At 35.7% G+C, this 20,365-nt stretch overlaps 2 protein-coding genes across 3 annotated transcripts; one reads left to right on the top strand and one right to left on the bottom strand.

The window, feature by feature from the left end:
* Positions 1-285: 285 nt before the first annotated feature.
* On the bottom strand, positions 286-2,332 carry LOC130727909 (uncharacterized). Of its 2 annotated transcripts, none has more exons than XM_057579198.1 (3): positions 2,132-2,332; positions 763-937; positions 286-634 (listed from the first exon to the last, which is right to left on the bottom strand). In XM_057579198.1, exons 2-3 carry the CDS (start codon positions 931-933, stop codon positions 563-565), a joined length of 243 nt encoding a protein of 80 aa, XP_057435181.1. In that variant the 5' UTR covers positions 934-937; positions 2,132-2,332; the 3' UTR covers positions 286-562. The 2 variants fall into 2 exon arrangements, with proteins under 2 accessions (XP_057435181.1, XP_057435182.1); XM_057579199.1 differs by lacking the exon at positions 2,132-2,332 and adding an exon at positions 1,032-2,019.
* Positions 2,333-3,705: 1,373 nt separating this feature from the next.
* LOC130727905 (glycine-rich RNA-binding protein 7-like) lies at positions 3,706-4,890 on the top strand. Its single transcript, XM_057579192.1, has 2 exons — positions 3,706-3,912; positions 4,204-4,890. Exons 1-2 carry the CDS (start codon positions 3,799-3,801, stop codon positions 4,666-4,668), a joined length of 579 nt encoding a protein of 192 aa, XP_057435175.1. The 5' UTR covers positions 3,706-3,798; the 3' UTR covers positions 4,669-4,890.
* The last annotated feature ends 15,475 nt before the right edge of the window (positions 4,891-20,365 follow it).

Raw genomic sequence — 20,365 nt, 5'->3', positions numbered from 1 at the left:
CCCTTCAAACATGTTGGATCTAGAGTTAGAATCTAGAGTTAGCACATAGAATGGTTCACGCAATTCTTACAAAATCTGCTTGAATAAAGCATCGGATGAGCATCAGTCATCAGCACTCCATCATAGAACAACAAGCAACACAGTCAATACATCACCTTCATCAATTGTGGAAGAATGTGTTTCCCATCTTCCGAAATCTACTTAAGTATCAGATGATCAATAGTCATCCCTAATCAACACTCCATTCAATTATATAAGAATGTAACATTCGAATGGCAGCATCAATATCACAAGCATGTTCAAATATATAGCATATTAAAGCTTTAATTAATACAAAAAAGAAATTACATTCGTATTCTTCAACATAATTCCACCAAATCTATCAACTTAGTTAAATGGTTAAGATAACGAAAGCCTCAAGAATTATCAGGATATTTCAAGAGAGAATACAAGTTACTATCAGGTCATCTTAGCTGGACAACCAAAGTGGTACTGTAACAGGCTAAACTTTCCAAATAACAAACTTGAATTGTAAAAATCATTCATATCTGAAAATCTCAAACTACTTCCTTCCTCGGCTAAGCCTCTGCAGCTGATAATTGATGCTCCCCCAAGAGTTTCTTTTCTTTTTACTCTGAAAAAACAAAGTTGTAGAGTTTTTTAGCACTACTTAGTTCTGACGAAATATGATAACAACTAAAAAAAAGGAAACCCCAAGAAACAGGGAGGGCGAGAAAAGATGCCAGTATATATCTATGTTACCTGCGAATCGATACAGGCATTTAATAGTTCCTTCTGCTGAGCACATGCATTAATGTCACTATTGCATGTAGCCATACAGTTGAGAAACATTGTCATTTCCTTCATGCAAGGTTTATGAAGTTGACCAAATCTCTTAGGGTTGATATAAAGTCCGCCAGCTTTTCGCCCCATTATCCTACAAATAACCAGGAAAATGTAAACTCTTTTTTGATTTACAACACATAAGTTAACAAATGAAATCAGAGATACCTTCTATTAAATTAAATCACCTTAAACTTCATACATAACTGACAATATCCATTAAAATTTAAAACAAATGAGTCACGATCCTATGGCCTTCACATTGCCTCAGATTTTATAACCATTAACATGATCAGATTTCAGAAAGCCACATGAACAGCAGATTTATCAATGCATACTCTTGTATTATCTGCAATCAATTTAACTTACATTCAATAAAGACCAGTATAGCTACAAAAGCAATCATCCCAGTTCAGAATCAAACACAAAGGTTGTTTCATGAGTAATAAATGACAGTTTGGTGTGATAGCAAGAACGAAAAAAAGCAGTGCAGAAAACTGAAAAGCTAAACCCTCACTAAAATTTTCGATAAATAAAGGCACTGTTTCATTTATATAGAAATGAAATGATCCAATCATTCAAAATATACTATCCATAACCATAATCCATGAACCCTGATTATGAAAAGAAGTTTGTTTAAGATCTAGTGAACTTGGGGATACATCTATCTCTATATATTTAATACCTTGTCAATATAGCAGAAAAATAGAACTTGCAGAAAATAACTATAATGAGGGGGATACAACGTGCGGAACACAAGTTGCAATTCTGGGCAATCCTTTTTACTAACATACATAAACAAAAATGAAGGGACTAAGACCTCACAAGGTTTAATAATGATGATAACTGTATAAAAGAATTGTGAGTTTTGAGGGGCGATAATTCATCATCAAAGAGGCATTAAACAATTTGAAACCCTCCTATTCCAGAAATTCTCAGGACTCTCACACCACTAAGAACATAATAATTTTAACAATCAGAACAATAAGAGGAAGTGAAAATGCATACAACAACAACAACGACAGCAAAACCCTTATCCCTCTAAGTGAGGTTGGATATCTAGATCACACTAAACCAAAATTTTCAGGGATATTATTGACAATGAGACCATTTATAACAATATTTTCTAATGTTCTGGAAGCGAAATTGGGGAATTAAAGAGCACACAAGGTTTAAAGCACAAGTTAAGGGAGTCCATTCAGAAAAATTGAAGCATATTGCAATGCAAACAAGAATGATATTGCTGAATATGAATTAACAAGAAAAGGAAGAAGGGGAGGTTACTTACGTCGGTAATGGAGTCCAATCTCACGGACACGCTCGACGGCGGAAGAGCGTGGTCGTCAGCGCGAGAGATGGCGATGGAGAAGTGGAGAGCGGGTCTGAGAGTGAGACGAGAGTTTGAGAGAAAAATCCTTTCAGGAAGAGACAGGGTTAGGGGTGGTGAGGTGAGACAGAGAAATGATCTGCAATTCTGCAACTCTTTACTCTTTCAAAAATTGTGTTAAAAAAAAATTTGTGTTACATTAATATATTTTTTACTCCAGGGTTGACTACATGTTACTATTTTTTTGTGAATGAGAAACATAGCACACGACTATAGAGTTAAAGTTAAAACATTCCTAGACAATAAAGAGAACAACAACAACATCATGAGGAGTATGAAGACTAATGAAGTCGCACTGCAAACAAGCACCTAAGTCGGCAAGGCAATCCGCAAGACCATACTAGTCTTAATACTCTTCCTGATGTTATTGTTCGCTTCTTGTCTATGAATATTTTAGCTTTAGCTCTATAGTCGTGTGATTTATTTCTCATTCACAAAAAAATAGTAACATATAGTCAACCCTAGTATTTATAATTAAAAAAGATGTAGACAACAGCAGGCTAGAGCTCAGAGATAGGCGAGGGATTTCGTTTATAGGTGGGGACACATGTGTACTTGTACCCACAAGATATTTTATATATTTTTACGTCACAATATCTGATATTTATGAAGCCATAAAAATATCAATGTTGCATTTTTCCGTTGACTCCATAAATTGTCCCACAAATTTTGTACTATTTTTCAAATTTTTATATTCAGCCTACTCGACAACATTTTAGTTGATAAAGTGATAATAAGAAATTTTAATGTTATTTTCAGCAACTAATTTGGAATCCAACAATAGCCCAGTGTGTTTTTTTAAAGGAACAAAAGCCCAATATAAACCTCAATTTTTTTTACGTTCAATATAAACCTTGCAATTGACCAAAAAAAAATCCTTGCAACTTTTCAAAAAAAAATATAAACCTTGCAACTTGCAAGGCAATTTAAGCACATAATGAGCACACGATGAGCACATAATGAATAACCATCTTGTTTCACAAGCATATCTATATGGAAGTTTTTAGTATATTTTTTGAAACAGAAGTTATTAGTATTAATTTTAGATGAATTAGGATTGATAGCTAAAATAGCCTAAAAAAATTAACAATTAATTGATTGATATCCTTCTAATTTTGCTCGATTCCCTATCAATTAATACCATGTTTTTTTTTTTGAAATGTTTTAATACCATGTTAGAAAGGAATGAATTCAAATGACGCAATCAATTTTTTTCTAAAATTCAATAGCAAAAAAAAGGGAAAGAATCAATACCAATTAACAATAATAGCAAATTATTTTGACCTATTATATATATATATATATATAAAATATGAATTGATATTAATTTCGTTATTATCTGCCAGCCCACCAAAGCAAATCCTGATCCTACTTGGGTTGGTCTAAGTTTAACCCTGGTTAATAGGACCCAAATTCGGTGAAGGATAACTAACCATGGTTACAAAAATCTTCACTATAAAACAAGGCACTAGGTGAAACCTGTGTTCTTCGTGCTCACTATTCAAGGTGGATTCTCGTTAATCCTCCTTTATTCTCTTCTGTAACTCTGGTTCTTCTCTTTTTCATCAATGGCTTCTGCAGAAATTGAGTTCCGTTGCTTTGTTGGTGGACTCGCCTGGGCCACCGACAACGAAGCCCTCGAGAAAGCTTTCTCCCCCTACGGCGAAATCGTCGAATCGAAGGTCCGTTGTTGCAAGGGATCGGATCTGACATGAGGATTCTTCTCGATCCCTCTGATCTGTTTTGCGTTACTCTTGATCTTGATCTATGAATGATACTTGCGTTACTGTTACTATATTGATTCTTTTATTACTCACAACACAAATCGGTACGTTCATCTTCATCTTTGTTTGTTCCAGAGACGAAGATCGATCGGTTCTAATTAACCTGTTTTCAATTCTTAATTTTCGATTATCGAATTACGAATTCGAATTCTTAGATCTGATGCGGTTGTTTGTTTTTTGGAATTGCAGGTTATCAATGATCGTGAAACTGGAAGGTCGAGGGGATTTGGATTTGTGACGTTCGCATCGGAGCAGGCGATGAAAGATGCGATTGAAGCGATGAACGGTCAGAATCTCGATGGCCGGAATATCACTGTGAATGAGGCTCAGTCCCGTGGAAGTAGCGGCGGAGGAGGGAGATATGGCGGTGGTGGTGGAGGATATGGAGGCGGAGGTGGTGGATATGGCGGTGGCGGTGGAGGATACAGCCGTGGTGGAGGTGGAGGTGGTTATGGAGGCGGTGGCCGACGTGAAGGTGGTGGAGGCGGTGGCTACAACCGCAACGGTGGAGGTGGAGGATATGGTGGTGGTGGCTATGGAGGTGGCGGTGGCGGTTATGGCGGTGGGAGAGACCGTGGGTACGGTGGTGGAGAGGGTGGTGGTTCCCGCTACTCAAGGGGTGGTGGCGATTCTGATGGAAACTGGAGGAGTTAATTTAGATTTTAGTTAGTGAATTGAATTGAATTGAATTGTGGTTTATTATCATATTGTTATGCGTTAGTGTTTGCTTTTGGGATATTTTGCAATATGATTTGAGTCAAGTGTCTGGTATGGTTTCGTCGTGTTCCGTGGTTCTCGTTTTTGACCTATGAATTTGTGTACTGGTTCTCCAACAAAGAAATAGTCAGAAATTATGACCCCAGAGTTTATTTATAATTATTCATCTTTCATGTTACTAGTAGCATACATCTGATAGTATTTTTGGATGAACAAAATAATGTGTTAATAATATTAATCCAATCACCATTACCCTTCAAGTCATCTCCAATACATTTTAATTTAACGATAGAATGTAGAAGCTACGTGATGGACCAAGTAAAACGGTTTAAATTATTCTGTTATTAGGAATTTGGCAGCTTGTACAATACTCCTAAATGGGTTGCTGAATAAGATAAGGATATTTTTTTGGCCGTGATGTTTAGATTAAACTCCTAAATGGGTTGCTGAATGGCCCTTATTAGAATCTCCAAAATGATTCTGCAATGCACAAAAATAAGAAAATGAAGAACAAACTTACTCATTAGTAAAACATGAAGTAAGCAGAATCCTAGATTGAACAAAATCCCCTAACCTCTAAAAATCAACAGATAATCCAGCTGAAAATAGAGCAACGAAACATAGGCCATTGATCCATTCTGAAGGTACTTTTGAGCCCACAGAACATAGGCCTAATCCCATTGCACTGTGGTTCCAGCAGGTACCTTTATTTATTTTTGGTCAATTCCATGAAGAGATGTGGACATATGGTTGAATAAAAAAAAAGTAAGCAGGATGCTAAGGCTTCGTTTGGTAGAGAAGAGAGAGATAGAGAAGAGAGAAGTTAAGTAGAGAGAAATAAGTGAGAAATAGAGTAGATTTATTGGGTTGTTTGGTATGGTTGAGATAAAGAAGAGAGATGAGAAATAATGAGGTGGAAGAGAGAGAAAAAATAAAGTTTCGTAGTAAAAGACACTTTTGTATACAATGGAATATAGAAAAGAGAAAATAATTGTGTCTGTGCTAGTTTGTGAAAAATTCGTAAGTGTTGAGGGTATAATGGATAAAGTGGAAAATTTTCTATGCTTGTGTCAATCTCTGCTCAATTTGTGAAGACCTTGAAAAGTGTCTTGGGCCCACAATTTGTTTCTCTCTTCCCTCCTGTCAAATACAACCAAACGAGGGTGGAATCTCCATCTTTCCCCAACTTCTCTCTCACCTATCTCTCTCCACCCAAAGCACCCGCAAACAAACTCAGTGTAAAGGTTGAGACTAAGAAAATTCTCTTTCGAAAGTTTTGAAGTAGTATAGAATATTTTAAGAAAATAATTAATTTGGTCATAAGATAAGAGAGGGATAAAAATAAGATTTTTAATGGGAATAACGCCTTATTGTAACAAGTCCAACAAAGAAGATGGGCAATGCCGCAATGGACCAAAAAGATGGGAATGGTGCATTAAGAAAAATTCGTAAAGGTGAAAGAATTATATTTTTTGACAAAAAAGAAGAAGAATATTTTATTTTTACTCTTTATTTCCTATCACTAACATTTTTTTGTTACATGTTGATAAGATTTCTTATCACTAACTAAATTCTTTTTATTATAGGTTATTTGTTTAGTATATGAATGTATATATATCATTGATTATATACCATATGAATTATTTAAAATTTAGTCATTTTGGAGAATTTTTTAAGAAATAATTTTCAAAATTAATAACATATCATTTACCAAGATGATTTTGTCATGTTGGTCTAGTGGTAAACAAGTTAAACCCTTAAAAAATAAGAATACAAGTTCGATCCTCATAAAAAATATAGTGTCCCAAACATGTGGAGACAAACATCAAAAAAAAAAAAATAACATATCATTTGTCATGAATTTTACTTAGATATAGATAGAAAAAATTTAAAAGCAAGTACTTTTCATGAAGAGATTGCATCTTATCATAGGATATTATGTTCCTCGAGATATATGCACAATGTTCTCTTTTTAATATTCCTTTAGAAAAGGAGAAACTCAACTTTGAAGAAGAACTCTCCCTCTAGCTCTCTTTCGCCTGTCCCCCTCTAGCTTTACCAAATATTAAAGGACAAATAATTCACAAGTTTTACCAAATATTAAAAGACCTCTATATGGTTTAAAGAAAATTAACGAAAATTCATTTCTTACTCTTTAATATTCTAAGTCCATACTTTTACATAAGATACGAAATATCAAGTTTAATGTTTTTTTTTTAATAAATAATATCTTTTGGAATGAATTTTTTAATGTTAGATTAATTTTACTATGACTGTCAAATGACACTTACATTAATAAGACAAATTTCATGTGAAAAACATGAATGAGTAAGGATAGCAAAACAAGATGGCTAGTCTTGGCGTCGTGTGTAAGACCCGGTGATTTATTTATGTTTTGTATTATTGAAGAATAATATAAAGTACGATGTTTTATTCAGTAAGGAGAAATTACTGATCAATTGTTACTATATCGGTTGTATAGTAATTTATTACGTAATTAATTATTATGTGAGGCGCGAGTAGTCGATATGCATGCATGCACATGCATGAAATTCGAGTAGTGCATAGAATATGCATAAAAGGGAATTTTCGAGACTTGTATATATTATATTGGAGGAGGAGATTTATTTATTTATTTGTTAAATAAATATAAAGTGTTTTGGAATTTTATTTAAATAAAATTTTAATTGGATTTAATGTTATTTGGAAAATAAGATTTTAAAAAAAAAATTGAAGATATATTTTTCTTCTATGGGTTGGCCGAAATTTGGGTTGAAAGAGGGAAATATTTGAGTTGATTTTCCCAACAAATTTAATGTATTTGGACATTTGTTATTTTAAAAATTAAATCAATTTTTTTTATTATTTATGTATGAGAAGTTTTTTTTTTTTAATTTAAAAGTTGGTTGAGGGAAAGGGAGTGGCCGAACCTTCTTGTTAGGGTGATGGTTTTGTTTTTTTCAATTTTGAAATTATTTCCATTTATTTTAGTGTTTTAATTAAAAGAAAAAAATAAATAAATATCCTAACAAACTAGAAGGGGGGGGGGAAATCTTGGAAAGTTGGTTACTTGCTTAGTGGAAAAGAAATTAATTTGAATCAAAATTAATTAAAATTATATTTTTGCCCTTGGGCTTGGGCTAAAATTAAGGGTTTTATCGTATTTTTACCTCCACATCCTCCACTATAAATAAGAGTCTCAGGTGATGGGAAATCACTCAGAGCTCTCCAAATTTTCGTGAGTCTCTCTCTCTCCCTCTCCAGAGTTCTTCTTGACCTCTATAGGAAATAATTCCTATAGTAACTAAGCTTTGCTTCCTTCGGGAAGTAGTGAACTCAAGTATTCTTCTTCTTGTTTACAAGAAGAAGATGTAATATTGGTTGATTTTAGGGGATGGGGTTCGAATATGTGAAGGGGGGAAATGATGCTCCTTTTTCCTTCAAATTCTAACCCTAGTTTGTTGGTCCGTGCAGGTTCGCACACGGAAAGGTTAGATCGAACGTACTCGATCTCGCGTGGAAAGCATAGCAAAGGTGAGGGCACTTCCGTCTAGAGAAGTCTTACTGCTTTCCTGCATGTGAAAAGTTGTATGCGAGTGTGGTTGATAACAGGCTTAATATTAGTATTCAATATTATGCTAAGTGAGGATATGGTGTATGGTTTATTATTAATTGAGTATGATAAATTCATAGTATGCTATATAACTAGTTAGTTGATGTATGCTAGTTCAAGTATGCCTTATTTGCTAAATGAAATTATGCATGATGTTGTTTAATTTCAATAGCATGAGATAAAATGCCTGTCTATTTACTTGAAGTAGTAACATGAGACTATGATTTTATGATGTTTGCTCGCATGCAAGTAGAGATTATGATTACTGGAACATAGGTCTGGTTAGGACTATGGACCATGAGAACAGTGGTTCCGTTAGAGACAAAACAGATAACTTGCACGCGAGGGTGAATGCAGTTTGATCCGTGATGTTATGACTTGTGGGTGTCTGACCCATGGTGTGCTGTGGGTGTCTGACCACAGTGGTAAAAGTTCATTTTACGTAAAACTCTTCAATAACCATTAGTTTCAAAACGCGCGGGATCATTTAACAAAGATAATCGACATGTCCAAAATTAAAACTTCATAAATAAATAAAATCCGTGGCCACACCCAGGTGTGTAAATAAACCACATTGTAATACTCGTCGAATTGATTACATCAAGAATTCAAATAAAGTACTTGCAAACTAAACTTTAAAGATAAATCAACGCTCTCATTTCCACCCATGGTCCTGATTACAGTCTGCATAGTGTCCAGCCCACATATTCGAAGGATCTGGCGTTTCTGCTCCCTGTTGAATCTTCGCTTGCATTTCCAGATTCCACTGCTTTAACTCCTCTATGGTCCATTTGAAACCTGGCGGCACATCTGGTACCTCGGGTGCAAGATCCTTGAGTCCCTCATCGAGTCCATACTCGGGTGGTGCCACTGGGCTCATAGGCTCCTCCTTTGGTATCAGAAGTCCCTCCGCAGGGTTACGATACTCCGAGTTCACCGAAGGCCCGCTTCCCTCGCCTGGTTCATAAATCGGAATCTCCTCTGGATCGGACTCCGTACTGCTAGCGATCTCCACAGGAAAACCAAATCGGGAAGGTGCATGAGGAAACTGAATCCTTCCTCTAAGGGGCTGAGTCACCACAACCTGTCCACTCGGGTCATGCTTGAAGATGATAGCGCCGCCGACATATGTGTTCCTCACCTGGCGGTAGTCGGTGCCCCAGGCTGAGTCATCATCAAAACTAGGGAGATAAATCTCCCAGTCCTGATCCACCAGCTCGTCCAGAATCACCATTTGTTGGCGTTAAGCGCCCAAACAACAAATAACAAAAAAACGAGGGTCAACTTCTGACTCTCAAGTAGTTCCTGTCTAAGCATGTTACGAACAACTAGATATCCCAAAAATATATTCAACGGAATTATATCGATAGGGTTAATCACATAGCCAAAGTTTCAGTCAGTCTATGCGTCCTCACTTTTCACACAACCACCTTTCACCTTGGATCCAACACCATTCGTCCAGCGGATGAACAACACCATGAGCAAAGCTCACAACATCTTGGCGTTCCTTGGAACGACCACAACACACCATGGGTCAGACACCCACAAGTCATAACATCACAGTTCAAACCGCATTCACCCTCGCGTGCAAGTTATCCGTTTTGTCTCTAACGGAACCACTGTTCTCATGGTCCATAGTCCTAACCAGACCTATGTTCCAGTAATCATAATCTCTACTTGCATGCGAGTAAACATCATAAAATTCGAAAATTCTTTACGAAAATTATGTTATTTGGCTTTTCGTGACGTTCGAGAAATCGGGGCGTTACATCGTGCTCTCAATTCGCTGATAAAAAGGTGGGGCGAGTGACAAACTTTTAAAGGTGCAAGTTCAAAAACTTCTTCCACCTCGATCATGGGCGGGCTCACCCACTATATACAAATTAAATATAATAAAAAATAGAATAAAAGTATAAAAAAGTAATCAAAAAATATTTAAAAAAAACAAAAAGTAACATTAAAAAACTTAAACATATAACAATTCGCATACTAATTTTGAAAAAGTAGTCTAAAATATACAAGTCATTTATATTTATTTAGTTAAAAAAAAAAACAAAAAAGAGATATTTTTGGCCTGGCTAATCAGCTTGTCTCACACAGTCTCCAACCTACCGTTTAGTGGGCAAAAATGTAGCGGGCTAGGTGGGTTGCATAACCCAACCCAACCAATTTTCTCACCTATATGAATGAATGGTGTTATATGATAATGATACATTCACACTTCCTTTTTTATACACCTTATTTATACTTATTTTTATTTTTATTTATATCTCTCATCTTATATTAATCACATTTTTTTTAATAGACAAATGTTAGTTGTTAGTAAATTGGTACAAATTATCTCTCCTCAGGGTTCGAATCCTGACCCTTTACCTACAATTAGCCCTAACTCAACCATGTGAAATACCCACCCACGCATCTACCACATCTTATACTTTCTCTTTTTTACTTTTTATTTTCTTCCTATCCATCTTATCTACCCACCTCTTTCCACTACAAAAAGGGGTGTGAAAACAACATTATTCTAGCGTTATGCGTCAATGCTACATATGTATATAAACATTACAAAACAAAACTTGCTTGCTCATACATCACATCCCAATAACAACAAGAAGTTTATTAAAAGAAAAACAATGGAAGAAAATAAAATTAATAAATAATGAGTACTCCCTTTGTTTCAAAATTATTGCAGTTTAAAGTTATGCACAAAGTTCAGGAGTTCATTAATTCATGTTATAATTTGACTGAAACACCCTTATTTAATTTGAGTTATATAAAAGAAAAAAATGAAAATTATTGGTCGACTAATTTGTGAGAATTATAATTGATGGAAATAAGAGGTGGTAGATGAGAGATACAATATTAACACTATATTTGTTAGGGTGGAGATACAAGAGAGAGATATGAGAGAGAGAGAGATTGAAGAGAGATAGCTTAAGTTCCTTTGTTTGGTTGGAGAGAGAGATGAGGGAGGGTGCTAAAAGTGGTGCCCATAATGCTTTTCTTGCTTTTCTTGGTCTTCAAAATTTATTTGAACAGAGATTGAGGGGAGAGAAGGGGAGATGATAACTTTTATACCCACTTTCATTTTTTATCCCTCTATCATTATCATACTAATTTATAAATATATATTTTTATGGTAAAATTGTCATTTCACATATAAACAATCTTATCTCTTCTCTCTCTATTCAACCAAATTAGAGGAGAGAGATTCCACCTCATTATTTCGCATCTCTCTATCCTTTATTTTTATCATACCAAACAACCTCTTAAATCTACTCTATTTCTCACATATTTCTTTCTACTCAACTTCTCTCTTCTCTATCTCTCTCTCTCTCTACCCTACCAAAGGAAGAGAATGAGATAAAATACTTTAAATTTATAAAACAATAGTTTTGAAAAAACACACAAAATTTAAAACAACAATAATTATGATGTCTAGCCAATGCACTGATTATTTTTTTCATTTATCCATTCCTTCACATATTTTTTAATGCCAATTTTCAGGGCCCTATTGGCTCTGTCATGCCATATCTTTTAATGCCGCCCAATCGCACCAAACTTAATCCAGGAAAAGGAACAAGAGAAAGAGGCTTCATCCATGCTCATTGCTGTCGGCCCTTGTATTTTTCTTTCGTACAAATTGGCAGTTACTTTTCTAGTTTGCTTAATTAGAAAGAAAACGTTCCTCTTTGCTAAAAAAAATGTAAGGCTTCATTCACGCATTTTCAAGAGGAAAGTGTAGAAATATGTAAACTTGGGTTAATATGTTGGAAATATTAGGAAGATAGCTGCGCCGTGGACGAACCATTGCCTTGAAAGCAAAAATTCCGGCATATCTCTGGTGCAATCTATTGTCGGGTTTGTTCCCCAAGGTTAACACAGCCACATGCTAGGTACTGTGCACTCAGAACCTACACATGTTGGAGTCTCTACAACAATGCTCAGAATTCTCAAAGAGAGGAAGAACTATTCTATTTTCTTATCCTATATACATTGTTCACGCCCTCTTCTTCTTATATGGAAAGCAAGAATACTCATTTACCTTCCATTTGTTGCTTTTCCATTGAATGCTCATAAAAGGTAGTCAAGGAGGCCCATAAACAATTGAACATCAGAAATCAAATTGATTTCAACGTATATTTCAGCATAAAGGCCTTTGAATATCCAACGGTTATATAATTAAGGCTATAAAGATTTGATAAGATAACTGAAAATATAATTGAGTGCCATTAACTCTAACATAATACAACTAGTGTTCATTAAAATCTCAGTTGACAACCCTTATCACTCATCAAGGATATTTTCTGACACTTTTACGTAAGAGTATGTTTCAATAGGTCTTCTTTCATGCTAAATTGCTAATGACGCTTTGTTTGATAGTCTGGAGGAAGATGATTTTACCAGTTTTAACTCTCAGGTCGAGAAGTCACATTTTTAAGGAGGCATTTGTCTTTCATTACACTTATGAGTCTGAATTTTATGAGCAATTTAACACACACAAAAAATAGTGCAAGTGATTACTATTGTGGTGTTGTGTTGATAGAATGATATATCTCCAGATTTACATATTTGCTGTGTAAAAGTGGCTTTAAGTTGACATTAATCAAATGAGCAGTGCTACTGTGCTAGCAAGACCAACATATTTTTTTTATTGAAATTTGTTTGTAATCAATTAAAAATATGAGTCTAACCTTTAATTTAACGAGATTCACATAATTTCATCAATAAAAATTAGAGTGTTGAAAGTTAGTGTTGCTAGAACACCTCAAATCAAATTTAGTGGTATGAATGAATTTTCTTTACTCCAAGTCATAAGATTGAGTAACTCTAACATTTACTCTACCATAGCTTTATAAAAAATATTTTCTACTCCTACAAATTTGTTCATAAAATTTGATAGAGACTATGAATAATTTTATGTTGACACCTATTTTACCTCAACTTTTAAAGGGAGATAATTAATAAGAGAAGTGAGAGAAATAAAGATTGGATAGCTAGATGATGTAATAGAAAAAAATAGAGAAATAAAAAAAAAATAGGTGTAAATGAAATGAATAGAGAATAAAGGTGTGACTATATCAAAGTTATAGAGAGAATAGCATGATTAACTATGAATATATCAATTTCAAAAAAAAAAAAAACTATGAATATATCCATATACAACTAAGATTGAGTTGGATAAGTACGTGTCCTAACAAAAATATAAAAAAGTCTACGTCGATGTTATCTACGTGTCAATTCTCAATAATGCATGCCATATTTATTTTTGTTTCTTTGGTCACAATTTTCCACGGAGAAGAGAGTCTCACATGACTAATTTCCCCGGGATACGGTAGTCTGCCTCTGGCCACAACAAATGTATTATTTTTTATCTCAGAGAGGATTGAGCCTGGGCCAGAAGCCTAGGCGAAATCTCTTAACAAAATGCAAATTCACCACTTGTATCATCCCTTGTGGATTAGCTGTGAAGAATGTGAAAGTGACTTGTATTTACCGATCACGAATCATTGTTTTCCTACTTTGTTTACCATATCATGTTATGATTATAACTTTATAACACAATTAATTAAAGTAATCAAACCCCAGTAGGGGTGTTCATTGACCCCTCAAACGATTAACCTCATCTAAGTTAAAATTTTGAAGTTTAATATTCAAATTCCTTCTTTATATTTGAAATAATTTTATCTCCATTTTGCCCCTCCGTCAAAATTTTTATGCCCGTTTATGGATGACTGAGCCACCTTGTGAAATGGAAATAGTGCAATGGCTCATTATCTTGGTAGGTGATGCACAAATGAGAAGAGATACATAGTTAATTATAGCATTAGAGAAAGTGGTTATTAGTTTAAGCAGAATTAATTTTAGTACTTGAGAGTGGTGGTGGAGATAAGCAAAACATTTAATACTTGTGCAATGGAGGAAGTAACATGCATGCGCGCAGGGGCCTATTTAGGGAGGTACTGATAGGAGCCATCGCACCCCAAAAATTTTAAAAATTTCACCGACTATAAATATTTTTTTAGTAGCCATAGTGCCACCCCCCCCCCCCCAAATTGTTGCTGTTGTAGAAATTTAGTCGAGTCACTCAGTTATCATAAAGTTTCATTATTTAAAACACTCCCTATTTCAACAGCTTATACACAACGATCTTTTTCTGCAATGAAAGTTGTTAAGACAAAATTGAAGATGATCTTCTCAGAAATTTATTAGTTATATATATCGAGAGAAAAATTACTAAAAAAATCTTTGTCGATACAATAATAGATAAATTTAGTACTGTGAAAGAACGAAGAGTTGTATTTAAATAATTTTTTTTATTTAGAGTTTATATAATATTAAATGAAGATTTTTTTAGTCATATATCTCGCCCTCCCCCCAAACTTTGTCGATACAATAATAGATAAATTTAGTACTATGAAAGAATGAAGAGTTTTATTTAGAGTTTATATAATATTCAATGAAGATTTTTTTAGTCTTATATCTCGCCAACCCCCAATCTTTGTTGATACAATAATAAATAAATTTAGTCTTAAGAATGAAGAGTTGTATTTAAAAAAAAATTATTTAGAGTTTATATAATATTCAATATTCCGTTTATGGATGAATGAGCCCCCTTTGAAACGGAAATAGTGAAATGGCTAATTATCTTGGTAGGTGATGCACAAATGAGAAGAGATACAGAGTTCATTATAACATTAGAAAGTGGTTATTAGTTTAAGCAAAATTAATTTTATTACTTGAGAGTGGTGGTGGAGATAAGCAAAGCATTTAATACTTGTGCAATGGATGAAGTAGCATGCATGTAAGGGCCTATATAGGGAGGGGCTGACAGGAGTCATCGCACCCTAAAAATTTTAAAATTTTCATCGACTATAGATATTTTTTTGTAGTCATAGTGCCGCCTCCCCCCCCCCCCTCTCCTCAAAAAATTGTTGCTGTTGTAGAATTTTAGTCGAGTCACTCAGTTATCACAAAGTTTCATTATTTAAAACACTCTCTGTTTCAACAACATATACACAACGATCTTTTTCTTCAATGAAAGTTGTTAAGACAAAATTGAAGATGATCTTCTCATAAATTTATTAGTTGTATATATCAAGAGAAAAATTGCTAAAAAATTTTTGTTGATACAATAATAGATAAATTTAGTACCATGAAAGAATGAAGAGTTGTATTTAAATAATTTTATTTATTTAGAGTTTATATAATAATCAATGAAGATTTTTTTAGTCTTATATCTCGTCCTCCAATCTTTGTTGATATAATAATAAATAAATTTAGTACTATGAAAAAATGAAGTGTTGTATTTAAATAAATTTCTTATTTAGAGTTTATATAATATGGGTTAATGATCAAATTGGTCCCTGTGTTTGTAGTAACTTTTGATTTTAGTCCCTCCCCGGAAAAAACTTGCCGATATCTCCCTGCAGTTGCAATCATTTTGGTCTTAGTCCTCACCGGAGGGTGGAGCTCCGGCGAGCATGCCTAGTGGCAGACTAGAGCTGACGTGGTGTTATCCACGTCATTTTAAATAAATTTTAATTTTCAAATAATTAATCAATTAGAAATTATTAACGAAAAATAAAAACAAAATCTTTAATCACTCAATTAAATCATTCAGAAAATTGTCCAAAAATTCATGGAACCTCCTCCCCTAATCCCTCACCCCAGGTAATCTGCATCTTCACCATATATCAAACCCAGAAATCTCGAAATCAACCCACACAGCCACTTTTCCACCATTTTTCCAGGTAACATCAACACAATCCGTTCAAACCCAAACCCAGCACCCTCATCTTTGACCAGACCTCACATCCCTTGTCCCTCGCCTTCAACTACAGCCACCATCAAACCACAAAAACCTCAACGCAGCTCCAACCCCAACCTTCTAATCCAAACCCAGAAACTCAGAAATCAAACCACCGTCCAGCCACATTCACAGTGGTGTAGAACGTGAACGCAGTCGCCGCTGCAGAACGTCGGAGCTATTCTCCCCTCTGTTTCCTCTGCGTTTTCCTCTCTCTCCCACTTCGCTTCTCTCACGGGTCGATCTTCTCTTCCGCTTTTGTTGCGTGGTTGCCATTTTTTGTTGTGGGAAAGAGCTCTATTCGTAGGCTACGACTTTTTGAAACAGAGATGGGAGGAAGAAAAAAGAACCGTGAAATCAATTTCAGATCTATTTCTCTGTGAATCAATTTTCTAAAGTAGAACCAAACCCAGGTTGAACAATTTCAAATCTCTTCCTTTGTGAAACTCCTCTGAATCTCTTCCCAGCAAAAACCAAACCCAAAAAAGAGAGGGGGCAAAGAGGATTAGTGAGGAACTAAAGCATTTAAGAGAACACGTTTTTGTGTTTATTTGATGGGTTTGGTTGGTTCTTCTTTGGTCAAGCTGCTATGTTTTGTATCACCGTGGAAACTGACAAATTTGATTTTGCAGGAGGATGAGACAAATTGGGAAAAAGGGAGTAAATGATGTTTTGTGGGTTTTAATTGAGATTGAAGTTTTTTTAATTTTTTGTAATTTTTGATTTTTTGTAATTAATAATTATTATCCATGTCATTTGATTTTTATTTAAAAATGACGTGGATAATGCCACGTCAGCTCTAGCCTGCCACTAGGCATGCTCGCCGGAGCTCCGCCCTCCGGTGAGGACTAAAACCAAAATGATTGCAACTGCAGGGAGATATCGGCAAGTTTTTTCCGGGGAGGGACCAAAATCAAAAGTTAATACAAACACAGGGACCAATTTGACCATTAACCCTTCTAAATATTACTGCATATTGGAATTATGGATAAATTTTGGATCATATTCATAAGTTTTGACTATTTTATTTATTTCTCTCACTTCTCTACCAAATATCTTCAATATATCAATTAGTATACCTTTCTTTTTGGATTCTAGTATACTGCTATAGTTCTAAAAAATGTATAAATAATAACATGGTCATACATTTTTACGTAGAGATTATGAAGCACGGACTCTGACACGAACACCGGACACGACACTGGTATTACGACACAGCTAAAATCTAAAAAGCAAGACACGGGGACACCATATACTCCCTCCGTTCCTTATTAACTGTCCATTTTGAAGAAAAAATTGTGTTCCTATATATCTGTCCACTTAGAGTTTTAAGAGAGTATTAATTGATGTTTTTCCAAGAAATGTCCTTACAGAAACAATAAATGAAGAAAGATAAAATACATTCTAAAGGGTTATATAGGAAAACAAATAATACTTTTATGAAAATCAACATAATTAATTACTTTCCTTAATTTGTGTGAATCTTCTCTTCCTGGACAGATAAATAGGAACAGAGGGAGTATATATATAGCGAGGATATTAGGTGAGAGGACTAAGGAGTGGTTTAATGTGAGAGGTGGGGGCATTGAATTGTGACCATCTGATCTATTCTAACGGTTCAGATCTAATTTCAATTTTTAAGTCTCACGTGACCGTGTTGTTGCCTCCTTCCTCCTTGTTTTGCCCGTACGCTTTCCAGTCCCCTGCACACCAAAGCAACTTCCCCTTCTCTTGCGCGCTTGACAACCACACGCTAATTTCACCATCTAATTGTAACGAAAAGAACCCACACGCTAAGTTCATCTGATTTATAAATGGCAGTGTTGTGTGATTTTAGGAATTTGGCGTAAGATTGTTCCTTTTCAATTTTAGAAACTATTATTCTTCTCTCCTTCTGTGAAATGGAAAGGAGTGATATTTCTTTGGTTCCTTTTGTCACTTGTTTATGAATCAGAAAAGATTAAATATATAGTTCATCGTCTCTTTGAAATTACCCGCAATAACCGCATACTCCATCATAGAGAGGCGAAGGAGGAGACGTCATCGCACGAGAGGTCTGGAACTAGTGGCGTGGTGATGAGAACGGTGGACGGTGGAGCGAAATAGGGCTGGATGTTAGAATCTCACATTGGCTAGAGATGTGGCCAAACAATTGCTTATATATGATTGTGCAAACCTCAACTCTTGAGCTAGCTTTTGTGGTTGAGTATAGACCTCCTTCATGGTATCAGAGCCAATGGTTGTTTGACCATGGGCCTGGGCCCCTATCCTAGATTCATTTGTTGTGGAGACCTCCCATATTTGGGCCACTCGTTTCATTCCACGCTCCAGATGTTCTACACTGCGCGTGAGGGGGTGTGTTAGAGTTCCACATTTGCTAGAGATGTGGTCAAGCAATTGCTTATATATGGTTGTGCAAATCTCAACTCTTGAGCTAGCTTTTGTGGTTGAGTACAGGCCTCCTTCACTGGAAGACGTCAACACGTCGTGCGCCTCGTTGTGTGAGAGGGTGGAGAGAAGCCAGGTCGTCGTCGTCACGCGAGAATGGAAGGGGTCCCCCTGCGGCGATAAGTGTTTGGCTGAAATGGCGAGAGAAGGCAAAGTGCGAGAGGGATGAGCGAGAAGGCAGAGCGTGTTTGGAACTAGTCACGTGAGACTTCAAAATTAAGATTAGATCTGAACCGTTAGAATAGATCAGATGGTCACACACACACACACACACACACACACACACACACACACACACACACACACATCCTTTTGAGGAGGATGAATATCGTGTATATCTCCTCATATTTATATCATTACATTTTTTCTTTCGGAAAAAAAAAACTCTTGTCCTAAAGCTTAAGAAATTGTTTTGATGTTTTTTTTGTAAAAAGACTAATTGTTTATAAAAAGAGCTCATCTGCTGGTTTTCACTCCTTTATTGATCATCATTATTGAAAATGCCCTGGACTCTGGTTCTTCAAGTGATAAATTAGCAATTTCGTTCATGTTTCACTATTAAAAATTATGTGTTTTTAAAAAATACAGTTGTCTTAGAGGTGTCCAGCCAAGAAGAAGTGTCGGCACAAGTGCTCGAGTCGCAAAAAAAAACTTTTTTAATCGGACACCGCGAGGAAGCGTCTGACACGTGTCGTGTATGTGTCGTACGGGTGTCGGTGTCGTGTTAGTGTCCGACACCGCGACACGCCATATGTAAGAAGTGTATGTGCTTCATAGCTTAAAGACATGCACGTATGAACTACTTCCAACCACAGCTAAGTGTTATGTCTGTTAAAAAGCGTTACTAATGGGTATGTCTCTTGTATGTCCATTAAAATGTGTAATACTAACATACACATATAAGAGCTTCTCCAATGCAAGGTTCTTAGTTCTTATTTTGAACTTAAAAACTAAGAACTAAGAACTTTACCAATGGAGGTGCTGACATGGACTCCTTAGTTCTTAAAAAATAAGAACTCAGTTCTTATATAATGAGTTTTGCTTTTGAGTTCTTAGCTTAGAATATTAATTATTTCTCTCTCATCCAAATTACTTTATTACTTTATGAGTTTTGTTTTATTACTTTATGAAAATAAAAAATATAAATAATGTGGTTGGTGAGACCAAATGAATAGTGATAAGAACTGGGGCTGTCCACCGGTCGGGTTCGGTCGGTTTCGGGCCCAAAAAGGTCCACTGACCGAACCCGCATGACATAAAATTGGGCCCGTAACCGACCATGAGATGTGTCGGTTTAGATCGGTTTCGGTTTGGTCGGGTAACGGGCGGGTCGGGTCGGTTCCACCGGGTTTTGCAGAGAACAGAAAGATGAAGAACCATTACCAAACAAATTAACCAAGAACAACATAGTCAAGAACAAGTTTTCAATTGCTTTTCTCATGCGAAATAGCATGTTCATTTCATTTTGCGATATCAGAATCAATTGAGGCAAAATGAAGATGAACAAGCTATTACGGACCAGAGAAGCATGAAGGAAGAAGGCAAGAAGCCATGCAGATGCAGTGGTGGAGTGAGTGGCTAGGGTGGTGGCGGCACAGAGTATGGCGACGCAGGGAGGGGTGGTGGCGGCGGATCTGAAAAGAGAAGGGTGGTGGCGGCTAGGGTTTGGAGTTTGGAGAGAAGAAGAAGAGGAGGAGAAGGGTGGTGGCGGCGGATTTGAAAAGGAAGGGTGGTGGCGGCTAGGGTTTGGAGTTTGGAGAGAA

The sequence above is a fragment of the Lotus japonicus genome, chromosome 1 (genome assembly GCF_012489685.1).
Source record: "Lotus japonicus ecotype B-129 chromosome 1, LjGifu_v1.2".
NCBI classification, from domain to species: Eukaryota; Viridiplantae; Streptophyta; class Magnoliopsida; order Fabales; family Fabaceae; genus Lotus; species Lotus japonicus.
The sequence above is the reverse complement of the archived record's forward strand: the minus strand, read 5'-3'. Positions and strand labels throughout refer to the sequence as shown.

Excerpts from the sequence above, each read along its gene's own strand:
- LOC130727909 (XM_057579198.1), bottom strand. The coding sequence starts at position 933 with ATGGGGCGAAAAGCTGGCGGACTTTATATCAACCCTAAGAGATTTGGT. Across the intron at positions 635-762 it reads ATGCCTGTATCGATTCGCAG|AGTAAAAAGAAAAGAAACTC; the intron begins GTAACATAGATA and ends TTGTTTTTTCAG.
- LOC130727905 (XM_057579192.1), top strand. The coding sequence starts at position 3,799 with ATGGCTTCTGCAGAAATTGAGTTCCGTTGCTTTGTTGGTGGACTCGCC. Across the intron at positions 3,913-4,203 it reads GCGAAATCGTCGAATCGAAG|GTTATCAATGATCGTGAAAC; the intron begins GTCCGTTGTTGC and ends TTGGAATTGCAG.